The sequence below is a fragment of the Pavona decussata genome, unplaced genomic scaffold (genome assembly GCF_977016875.1).
Source record: "Pavona decussata unplaced genomic scaffold, jaPavDecu1.1 SCAFFOLD_528, whole genome shotgun sequence".
Taxonomy (NCBI): Eukaryota; Metazoa; Cnidaria; class Anthozoa; order Scleractinia; family Agariciidae; genus Pavona; species Pavona decussata.
The window spans coordinates 36,074-48,699 of NW_028145833.1; the positions used below are offsets into that span (position 1 = coordinate 36,074).

General features: G+C 37.1%; 2 protein-coding genes across 2 annotated transcripts; one reads left to right on the forward strand and one right to left on the reverse strand.

Annotated features, from left to right (window-relative positions):
- Window positions 1-8,717: 8,717 nt before the first annotated feature.
- Window positions 8,718-11,058, forward strand: LOC146449971 (uncharacterized). Its single transcript, XM_085100933.1, has 2 exons — window positions 8,718-9,408; window positions 10,073-11,058. The coding sequence occupies exons 1-2, from the start codon at window positions 8,985-8,987 to the stop codon at window positions 10,483-10,485; spliced, it is 837 nt and encodes a 278-aa protein (XP_084957059.1). The 5' UTR covers window positions 8,718-8,984; the 3' UTR covers window positions 10,486-11,058.
- Window positions 10,982-11,667, reverse strand: LOC146449972 (uncharacterized). The gene has a single exon (XM_085100934.1). The coding sequence runs from the start codon at window positions 11,525-11,527 to the stop codon at window positions 10,982-10,984; it is 546 nt and encodes a 181-aa protein (XP_084957060.1). The 5' UTR covers window positions 11,528-11,667.
- Window positions 11,668-12,626: the final 959 nt, after the last annotated feature.

The following is a 12,626-nucleotide window of genomic DNA, read 5'->3' on the forward strand; positions in this document are numbered from 1 at the left end:
GAAGAAAAATTACATTGCTCTACATTATGTTAACAAGGAAGGCAGTAAAGACTTAGAACGAAAATATTTCTTTAGAATCGCCACTCTTTCTCCACACGGAGGTAACGAACACGTTTTATTCGACTGACTTACTATACCCTTAGCTTTTACGTTACCATACATCCTATCAGTTGCGAAGCTCCACAGCTGATATATAAACCATATACAACCCACAATTCCTTGATTTGCTCTGACGAAGGACTATTGATTAAAACGTCACTAATCGAATCTCCTCACAATGGCTAAATTACCTTATCAACTCTGTTGATTAAACCAAACATCAGTGATTTTACGCTTGGGCTCCAAAATGTTGACCGCGTTGGAAACGAAAGGGCAATTCATTTTGCATTCTGTGCGCGCATGTTAACAACACGAGAATCAAAACAGAACAAAAATTGATCTTCGTAATCCGCACTCTTGATCCCCATGGAATCAACAAACGCTTCGCTTACCATTCCATTAATCTGTTCTTCTTTTTCACGTTACAATGTCATCACCAATAGTGTAATCCACAACTCCTTGACTCGCTCTTTGGAAAGGCCGCATACGAAACATCAACTCATCGCTCGTTTCCAGGCTACCACAAAAGGAAAAATTACATCTATTCTGGCCACGTAGGAGTCCGAATGGGGGAAAACCGTCGATGCCACTAGCAAGAGCGTACATTCAGACCTAATAATATACGAGTTTCCTTTTATGTGTACTTGGATAAATAAGTCGCTAAACAGGAGACTTTCAACAAAATTGTATTAGTAGATCTCCTCCTTATTTTATTATGAAAATATAATAATTCCCATTTTAAATGTAAAATATCTAAAACCCGAGACTTTACCTATTCCGTTGGGCTTAATATAGTTTAACCAAACGCTCTATAAACTCCGAGCGTCGTGGTCACTTAACCGATGACATAACCACGGTAACAATGTTATGAAAGGCACTTCAAATAAACGACTATACACCACATAACACCATGCCATAGCAAAAGGAATTAGCTGCACGCTAGTGTTGAAAATGGCTAAAATACTGTGCCACACAGGCAAAATGCTTAGGAAATACCCAAAGAACAAATACAAACTCTACTGATATTTTTTATTACACCCAGTTTCTAGCAAAGTTTGATTGTTAGGTTTCTGTCGAGAAATCCCGATTGCCCTCAGTAATTAAATAAATCATAACAGCTCAGTTACTTTCTTTATTTCTATTTTCATAATCCATATTTCTTAAGACAATCATTTAAATTCAAGGTTTTGAAATCGTAATTTTTCATTTTTATTTTTTTTGTTCATACTAGTGTTCTTTTATTGGCTTCGATTACTTTTCGTTCTTTTCATTTCCAAATGGAAGATTGCGGATCCAAGATGGCCACCGTTTGGCAATCATGTCTTATAATGACGTCATATGACGTCATTACGTTGCGTTATGGACCTCAAAGGAGACATTTTTGGGTGTACTATCTATCGTCAAAGTCTCACGGTCATAGCTTTTATACGCCCAAAGTTATAGAGAAGGGGGGGGGGGGGGGGGGAGGGTTGTTGAAATACTCCCCCACCACTCCCCGACCCCAGAAGACAATAAAAAAACCCTAGCCTAGGGTTAATTAAACAGGTATAGTACATGCTTCAACAGCTGCTCGCTGACCTTACAATACCTTTCATACTTGCTAGTACGTGCTCCAAGAATCTTTGCCGACTCTGCGCTGCTTTTGTAATTTATTGTTTTTTTAGAATTTTCAATTTAGCCTTACTTTTAAAAATATTCTTTTCAGCGATAGCTTCTTGAGTTAAATATATTTTTGAAATTTACTTTCGCTAAGATCAAACAAATTGTGTATGCACTTCTTTGTATTTCTTTTAGTTGAATAGGTGTACGAATCATATAAAAGCTAGTCTGTTTGTTTCTTTTTTCGATTACATTTGTGACGACTTGTAGGATTACACCTGAGTCATGTTGTACGATAGTTGTACGATTATATCTGTCCCAACTTCTACGATTACACGAAATAAAGGCTGTTGAACCCATATCAAGTTTTTGCTCATCACTGCGTACCAGTTCGAGTTTTGATCCTGTACCTCATGAGAGTTACGGCTCTATTTAGCAAGCCAGTTGTACCGTTGAGGTTAATTTCCCCGTTGTCAGTTTTTTCAAGCGTCAGAGATTCCTAGAGTTCGTAGTTGCCCAGAAAGTGAAAAAAAAAAAAACATACTTTCACATTTGCACTGAAATAATTTTTAATCAAAAAAAATTGGTTCTTAGTTTTCCTAACAGCTCTTGAACCAATTTTCCTACCAGCGTTTAATCGAAACATATTTTGTTTTTAAAAAAACCCTGTACATTTCGGAAAAATTTACTTAACACTTCTCAAAATGACTCCACGTCGACCAGAATTGTTCACGGGCCCCATTCGCTAGTGTATTTTCATTCACGAAAACTCATAAATAATCAATCCATATATCAGATACTGAAAGGAATGATCTCAATCTTCTGTTAACACTAGTGTGATGACACGAGAATGCATATGCATAAATTTTTAAATTTTTGACTTAGTTAATGCAACAGTGAGTTTTAATTTATAAGAAAATTAGGTGCCACATATGTTCCTCACTAAGTTAGTGTTATTTTCTTTTTCAAGGCGATTGCCCAGATAGTGAACAGTAATAAGAAATACATTGAATGTCTATCGCATTGTTGTGTAATCTTTTTTTGCTCGCTAATTACTTTTCGGAATTTTTTTGCTCTCAAACCAATCTTGTCGGATGTAAAGATGTGAAATATCACCACATCATTTTAAAAAAACGATTTCTTCTCGAATCAAGTCACATATGAGTGATCTATATCAGATTAACCTTACACATCAGGAACAGTGTAGTATAAACTATTTGTAATATATTTTAAAGTGCTATACTAGCTTCTTTCGGCGATTGTCACGAGTAAAACGAAAGAAAAACGGATGGAACGTAGTTTCTTTTTTCAGTCAACGAGCTAAAAACGCGCATGGACCATGTTCCGTACCTTGAAAAATCGTAGAGGTTGGGTTTTAGAACATTTTTTAGTAATAGAAAATCATGAAGTCCAAAAATGTAAAAGATAAAAGTCACTGAATATTCCATTTCTTTGAATGGTGAGGTTTACGAATGAAAGAGCGACGAAAAGTTTAACCCCGTTCAACTCAGTAACTTCAACCGATAAACAAAAACAAAATCCCGTGGTGGTCAGTTTAAAGGCTCACATCGTTCAAGTCGTTCTTTTAAGTAAATATTTATTCTAGCAATATCATGATGTATATTACTTTTTTAATGCGGTATTAAAATAACAAGCATTATTTTGTTCACGCTTTAACCTGTACATATTAAATGGAGGCTGATTTGTTTGTTTGTTTGTTTTTTTTTTTTTTTTGCAACGAAGCTAGTGGAAGAAGCGAACAATAAAATTCACATCTCATTGTGTTCGTCCTGGATTTTCGCTTTAACTTTGCAACAGAAGTGGCCAGAAAATGTATGTTAATTTGCACAGAGTTTCTGACCACAATTGACCGACAACTTCCGCATCTAAAATCATCCAGGGACACCCACCCAACGGCTAGTTTTGCTTGGTATTTTTTCGCAAAGACTTTACAAGCCTCTAAAAAATACTAGGGTTATGTTTTAAGCAAAAGGTCACTTCAAATTTTTGCAACGCTGAAAAGCAAATCCATTTTGATTTCAGGGTGTTTAATACCGTGTTAATGGTATTAAAAAAGGCACCTAACAGTTCGGAAAGCCAACAGCAACTCAAAACTTCTTTGTTTAGGATTTCGTCCCTAAAACTATCGGCCATTTTATTAGATTTTAAGCTAGAGAATCCGAACAGATAAAACAAGCTCTGTATTAGCTTACTAGAATTGGCCTTTTAAAAACCCAGAAAACAACACTTTAAAAATCTTGTTTTAATGCTCTCGTTGAGTGATCATGAATATCGAGTTGCAAACTTTCTGCTACACTTTCACAACATGTGCGTATTTTGTACATCTACATAAGAAAGTAGATTCTGATTGGTTCTTCAGGTTGTGCAAGACCTGACCAACTCAGACTATAGAGCTCATTCGGCTCCCTTTTGTTCTCTTCTGATTGTATTAGATATTTTTCAAGTAAATTATGTCACACGTCACTAATTAAATTTATGTTCTGCTATCAAAACCAGTTATTATCTCCGATGTTTCTCGATCTGTTTGTAACTAGGAGTCAAGAACATAATTGACTGAATTATAATTTCAAGGGAATTTACTACTTTCACTTTCCCTTGTATCGAGAGGTTTTAAAGCCAATAAAAAAGCAATGTGACCTTGGCTACTTGTTTGCCGAGGATAACAAAAAGCATATCGGAGTTATTATACTTGTCAATGTAAACAGCGTTACTCAAACATTGTAAAAATAAAATACCTCTATTAGATATTATATTGTTACGCGGTTTCTTTACCGAGTAAGAATGAGTCATATATGTTAGTTTCTCAGAAAACTACAGATGTTTATTTTTAATAAGGAAATCTGGAATCCAAGATTGTGTCAGATGTTTGATAATTATAAGTCGAATATAGAGTGTGTTTAAGAAAACTTTATCTCATATCCAGAAATACAAACAATAGTAAAACTAACAAGGCTGTGTTGAAGAAAATGGACGAACGCAACAGAATCCTTTGCAAAATGAGGACTTTTTCAGAGGTTGTGAAAATCGTGAGTACATATCGAATAGTGAGAAAATCTTGAGCTCCTTTATCTTTATTTCATTCCTTTTTCGAGTGCTAAACCTTGCGCTGCAACTTTTGCCGAGCGATCCGTTTACCCTTGAGGTGATTCCCATGAAATAAAAGAAATATTTGATTGCAATATTTCCCTTTAAAAATGAGTCTATTTGATCACTCCTTGTCAGGTCGTGTGGTAGCAGAGATTATGTAGATAAAACAGAGTTGAGAAAAAAATGACGCATGGATTGAATGAAACCTAAGCAGCAATTAAAGATAACTTCTTCGATAGGGAACTACAATGTAAATCGGTATCGACCCCAAACACTATTTTAAGTCCCCAAATGGTGGGCAAGCTCGTCTTCCTGGGAATGACCCAATTTTCTGTCCTCAGTTATTTTTCTAAAAAAAACACAAGTTGTTTAATACCTAAGTTAAAATACCGAGGTAAAAAAAAAAGATAGCTCTCTATCAACTGGGCTTACCTTCAATAAAAACATCATGTTTTCAGCGTGCGCGCGCCAAATGTGCGCGATGATGACTCATTAATTAATTCACAAGTTCATCGTGTGGCATCAAGCAGTTAGCAGTAATACTAGGCATCGCATGTGCGGTTCTGGTCCAGGTGTTCACACCATGTTTAATTCAATCCACTCGCGCCGATAACTTTTCATACCATCTTCCTATCATTCTCATACACTCACCACCATTTTATATATCAATTTTAGGTCATTCAGGTTGACCTTAAAATATTTGGCACAAAAATGCATGGAGTTTAAATGTCCCACAAAAAATGGGACAAGAGTGGGGAGTAAGAGTGCTAGATTCTACGAAGCTCTCCTGGATAAATGGCTGTTAGAGAAAAAACAAGGAACAAAAGAAAAAGAAAACCCTCACACTTACAAAGTCTCCATCAATGATTGGTGTGAAAATATCTCTTTCGGTAGATGTTGAATTCGATTGTTGCTGAGGTCCCTGCAAACGAGATGAAAGTTTATTTGATGGAAGAGAGAAAATCAAAAGGGTAAGACAGGTCATGAATATTAAGGACAATATATTACTAGTTAGCCTCGTTATTACAATTTAGGGGAAGGGGATAAAGCACTTTTGAAAGAAGCTTTGTTACTCTCTCTAAGTGGGAGAGAAGCCGACGCAGCTGACAATAATTTCAACTTAACATTTTCGGTCTAAGGGGTAAAATGTTGTTTTCATAAACTATATGTCTGGACTTTGGGACGCTAATTTCCATTTTACTTATTCCTTTTGAACACCTCTAAAGACCTTTGCTGACTACGTGGGAACATCTAAAAATGGCATGAAGTTACCCCTGGAGCGACGAATACCGGCTAAAGTAGTACCAACCTTGGTTAAAAATGGCATGAAGTTACCCCTGGAGCGACGAATACCGGCTAAAGTAGTGCCAACCTTGGTTCATCCAACTTGTTGCTAGGCTCGGGAATGAGATTTCGTGCTGGTGCGTATACATTGTTATTTTTTTGTTTGTTTGTTTGTTTACTTGATTGTTTTTTTGTTTGTTTTGTATTTTTAATCAAATTGGGATTACACCAGCCACAGTTTCAACGCAGCCCAAACCCCCAGCCTCCACCCCCAACCATTAACTTATACATGGGCAGTTCGGATTTCGCTCGTCACTTACGTCTTGCATATAATTAGACGATAATAAGTTGGGAAAATGGCGTTATGAGATATTTTGTTGCCAAGTGTAAACGCATGTGCCTGAAAATGTTGTTAAGAGTGTGAAAAAGACCGATTGGCACCTCCGAAAAGCCAACAGAAGCTCGAAAACTTCTGAAATATTATATATTTTAGTGACAGATACTAAATTATAATAAGCTTTTCAAACATTGGAGGACTGTAACTTGAAGAAGTAGATTTTTTTTGTTGATTTACTGTTGTGCAATTAGTTTAAACATTTAATTTGTCATCACGTTCAGTTTAGCGTTTTTGTAACTAATGCTACTGAATTTTTTCCTTTACTTTTTTTCTTGCAAATTAGTTCCTCGGTGTCGCATACCTAATCTGTTGTTGTTAATTTCAGAAGTGCATTGGGCCTTTCTTTTTCGGTTAATTTTTTTTTATAACGTTGTGTATTTTGCCTTTGTAAATCAGTTGTTGTGATCACGGAGTTGCCGTAAAGATCTTGTACGTAGTTGTATTTTTCGCTTCCGAATTTTTGCTTGTTTTCTATTCATTTCGTGTTTATTAATTCTGTATTTTCTTTTCGTAAACAGGTCTTCTAGTGAATCGTTAAGTATTAAAAGACGAATTTGAAGCTGTACCAGGAGTGTTAATTAACAGGACCGTGTTAACAACTTAAACATTTCCATTATTGGCTTTAACCCTGGAGTACAGTCATGTCATAAGGACGTAAATTTTGATCATCCCGAGAAGGACTGTTTGCGATTACATTGGCTGACGTTTCCACAACCTAAGCGAAAGACGTTATTAAGTTCAAGTAAATTGTGGAGCTTCAGGAGATGGTATTAGTGGCTTTGGTCATTGACCTGATTGAAGGCAAGATGCTGTTTGTCGTTTCTCAGCTAAGGCGTGGTGTTATTGGCTGTAACGACTGCAAAATGATTGCTGCTTTTGGATTCGTCTATTGTAAGTGAAAAGTCTGTTGGCCTATTGTTAATAAAATTTGTCAGCTTGTATAGTGTTTGCCTGTTTTGTTGATGTTATCTGTAAGAGCCTGTGGTCTCGGCTTCCCGCCCTCCCCCGAGTTATCCTGGAAGAGCGAGCCTTTCACTTATTGTGCAAATAGTTCTTCAACCTTTTAAGTGGGTCTCGGGTGTCTTGCCCCCTCCCAACTCAAATAAAAATATACATTTTAGCTCCGATTTGGGGTTTACAATCACACATTCATTTAAAAAAATTTAAATTTAATACATATTCCTACAGTGATATAATAAAGGTAATACAATCAAACTAAAACATGCATCGTTATTTTAAAAGATCCATTTCAGCCCCAAAGTGCCGACTCAGCTCTGTGGCCCGCTAAGCTGATTTGGACTCTTTGAATTCATGGATCCATTTTGTGAATTTGGTCCATACCAACCCCAATAAAAACCTTTTCAGCCCCACCAAAAAGTCGGTTTCGCCCAGTGGAGAATATTTCATTATCGGCACCTTGGTGCATATAGGTCCTTATCTTTAGAGCCATTTCCGTTCAAGCCTAGCTGGTTCTAATGTAGGGCCGTCTCTGCTCCTATTAATGGAGCTCTTTTGACATCGAAGAACAGAACTATAGTATTTTGTTACAACACGAGATGGCCCCAATCACTACAACCATTTTGACTTCGACTGGTAGATCCATTTTTATTCAAGCCAAGATGGGTCCGATTTAGAGTCCATTCGTCTTTTATTGATAGTGCCATTATTGTTTACTTGAACCTGCTTTTTGTCCAGTTGTGGTATAGAAGCTTCACGAGCTCATTCTGCACGGATATTAAAAACGAAGCATGCAGTATCAAATTCAATCACTGTGTTTTAGGACTGACCACTTGAAGATGGAGAACATCACCAAAGCGTTCACTAAAGATGATTGGAGGCAACTGGAAGCAAACGAATTAAGTTTTCACCAACAACGATCAAAAGGATATCAAGTAAATAGTATTTGAGTCAGCATGCTTTCGTGTTATTTTGTTACTGAGCTAAAGTTGATGCTTCTGTTAAATAAAAAAAAAAATGTGATTTTCCTTTTTGGTTTTGTTTTCTTTTTTGTTGTTGTTGTTGTTGTTGTTGTTGTTTTTTTTGTTTCTCAAAGCCAGCGACACACTTGGCGATTTTATACGCCGATCTCCGCGATAAGCGTATAAAATCGCCACTAGGGACCTTAAGCAACTCACGACGACGGCCGTGAGTGTGGGAAACTAGCTCGAGGTCGACGTCTTTTGGCGGGAAACACAAGATTAAGCAAACGAGAGGACGACGGCATTTTTTTCTGAGGTCTTTGCCACCTCAGTTAAATATGGCATCCCTGAGAGATACCTGAGAAGCTTTATTGTTTGTATACTCTGAAGATTGGTTGGATGACGTAGAAATTCTCGTTTTGAATGAGCTCTACACTTCTAAAAACCTCGACTTTCCCTATGATTTGTACGACCAGTTTGATTTCGACGATATCGACGAAGCCGAGTGTATTGCCGAATTTCGTTTTGAGAAGCGACACATTCTGCTACTAGAAGAAGTGCTACAGATCCCGCCTTTAATGAAATGGAACCAGAGATCGGTTTTCACCGGAACGGAAGGACTCTGTATGCTTCTTAAAAGGCTTGCTTACCCTTGTAGATATTCAGACCTCATTCATCGTTTCGGCAGACCAGTTCCTGTCCTAAGCATGATTACCAATGAAGTCATAGACCACATATACGGGACCCACCATCACAAGATAACTAACTGGAATGATGATATTCTGAACCCTATTGCCTTGCAAACGTACGCAGATGCAATTTCAGCAAAAGGAGCACCTTTAGCAAACTGCTTTGGATTTGTAGATGGGACAGTGAGACCAATTTCTAAACCCGGAGAACGCCAACGAGTGATGTTTAACGGTCACAAGAGAGTTCATGACATCAAGTTTCAATCAATTGCATTACCAAATGGCCTCATTGGTAACATGTATGGCCCAGTCGGTAAGTGACGGTTAAGCAATCATCTGATGATAGCTAACGAGATTGGAAGGCTCAAAACCTTTGTACGGGAAGAGGGAGTGGGGTGGGGGGAGGGGTCAGACGGCGATGGAAAAATTTGAGGCACTTGCATAATTTTTTTTTGTTTTAAGGTTTGTTTTTGTAAAATTGCAGTAAGCCCATCTCACAGAGAAAAAAAATTCCTTGAAATTCAAAGGCTTTCTAACAGCATTTCTTTCAAAGTCATCTCCATCAGTTTTCACTTCATCGACCCATTTTTATTTGCCTGCAGAGAAGAAAGGTTTCTTTGAAAACAGAGGGACAATAACATTGATTTTCCTGAAAGGGTTTTATGTTTGCTTGTACCTTTAGATAGTACCTGTGAGAATCCCAGGTGAGAACAATGTTCCTGTCCCCCAAGCTGGATTTTATATAGGAAGAGGAGAGGGGAGGGGGGGGGGGGAGGGTTTAAGCCTACAAGCAGCAAAAGATTCATTGGGAGAAATAGCACTACCTGATAACCTCCCCAGTAAGTGGATCTCAATGGCCCATGGGGGCTTCAATACACCCACTGCACCCTCCTACTGACAGGCAACATCATAACATTTGGAAAAGCATTAGTTAAGTGCAAATGTTTTGTTCTTCCATGTCCATATCCACTGTGAAGAAGGAAGAAAGCATAATGCAAGCATGTTAACAGAATCTGGGCTTTTGAGGCAACTACAACAGAATGCACTGTCACCTGCTGGCCAGCCTATGTGTATCTATGGGGACCCTGCATACCCACTGAGGGTACATTTGCAGGGTCCATTCAAGAATGCCCACTTAACTCTTCAGATGCAGCAGTTTAATAAGTGTATGAGTGAAGTTAGAGTTTCTGTTGAATGGCTTTTTAATGACATCATAAATTATGTTAAGTTCATGGATTTTAAAAAAAATCTCAAGGTTGGTTTAAGTAGTGTAGGGAAAATGTACTTTGTATCAGCACTTCTTCGCAATGCTCTGACATGCCTATATGGCAATTCGACATCTAAGTTTTTTGATGTTCAACCTCCAAGGCTGGAAGACTATTTTGCATAAATTTGAAGACTGAATTCCTGTAATGTAAAGTATGTTTGATCAACAAGCACTTTCTTCCAACAAGTAATAAGCAAGTAACCAAACTGTAAAGAACAGACCATTAATTTGTTGAGTTAATAAACAGATGAAAAACATCCTAAGTCCCTTGTCATACATCTTCTCTTCCATCTGTCATATAACTGAATATCTTGTTTACAAAAAACGCAATTTAAAAACATCTTGATTTTGATTTTAAAAAATGTTTGATTTTTGCTTTATAAGAAAACAAACAAGTGCAAAAACCAGATACCCCCGGTAAGTCATTAAACTTGCAATAGAAAAACTGTAACTGAACAAATCTCAACCTGCTGAATTTGATTCAGGTCTACTTTTCCTACTTTTTAGCAAACTTTTCCACAATTGCCAACATAGTTTGGCTTTGCTGCTGACTTTGTTGCATAAAAGCTGCTAACATATCTTGAATCTGCTGTCGTTGATTGACCTGTTGTAGTTGCATCTATTGCAAAATATTGTTTTGTTGATCTACAATTTTCTGCTGCTCAGATCTCCTTTGAGTCAGTTCTTCTTGCTTTATCTTAGTGTATCTAAAGTCAAGAGTGTCTGAACCACTACGTCTTGCTTTCTTCTTCTGCCCTGAAGCTGTCTCTCCAGTGGCTTCTTTGCGCTTCTTGCTTTGTCCAAGTTTTTCCATAGCTTGAAATCTCATATCTTCTGCATTTGCTATGTCTTGCCATTCACTCTTTTTACCTGATTCCTCAATTAGATCTGGCTTTACTTGAGCTGCTTTTTCTTTCTCAGCTATCTCCTCTAAAGCAGCATCTAGTTCAGAAAGTTCTGGCACTTTAATTCCTGAGGCTCTTTCTTCTTCTCTTATTTTTAGTTTAAAGTTCCTCAGCAAAATCTTTGCTCGGTCTCTAAAATACTTCTGTGAAACTCGGAAACGTGGTGCATGAATAGCACTCAGATGTGTTGCAATTAGGTCCCATGCCTGTCCACTCTCTCTACATCTGTTCTTAAATTTATAAGGTTCAACTGCCAACATCTCTCTGGCTAAGAGTACATCGTGTTCTTTTGACCATTTAAATGCTGCAAGTTCCTAGAATTACAAAGAAGAAAAAATTACCTATAGTATTTTAACAAATTTAAATGATTTCCAAGGTATTGATTGTTTGAATAAAGTATAGCAACAGACTTAAAATCAAGTAGTCCTCGTGTAAAAGTTTTGGCATAGGGTGGGGTACTCTAGGATAAAAGGGGAACATTTTTGGAAAAGCAAATGAATTTAATAATAATAATAATAATAATAATAATAATAATAATAATAATAATAATAATCAATTTATATAGCGCTTTTTATATAACATTCAAAAGCGCTTACAATAAAAACGAAAAATTTAGTCACAATCAATAAAATATAAAATTTAAGAATAATCAATCAAACAAAAAGTAAGAAATAAAATAGACAAAGTAAAGAATAATCAGATGTCATATGCTTTTTTAAAAAAAAAATGTCTTCAAGTGTTTCTTGAAAGTATTTAAGTTCTTAGCAGTCCTTATTGCCAGAGGAAGCATATTCCACTTGGATGGACCAGCAAAAGCGAATGCTCGATCACCAAAAGTTAACATTTGGTTCGAGGCACCTCTAACAAAGTGAGGTCATTAGATCTCAAAGAGCTTCTGATTGATGCCTTTTCCCTGATGAGATCACAGATATAACGTGGAGCGATACCATTTAACGCTTTGAAAACAAGTAGTAATATTTTGAATTCGATCCGAAACTCTACGGGTAACCAGTGAAGATCTTTTAGATAGGGTGAAATGTGATTAAATTTGGGCACTATACAGACGACTCTAGCTGCAGCATTTAGGACTTTTTGGAGCCGATCCGGTTGATATTTTGGAAGTCCAGAAAGGAGAGAGTTGCAATAATCCAAGTGAGATGTCACAAAAGCATGAATTAATATCTTCGTGGCCTCAGCGGAAAGAAATTTTCTTATTTGTCTAATGTTGTAAAGACCCTTAAAGGCTTTGTTACAAATGTTGCCAATGTGAATGTCCATCGCCATGTGCTCATCAAACCAAGATCCCAGATTTCTGGCACTCTTTTCAGGTTCAATGATGGAGTCCCCAACCATTATCGA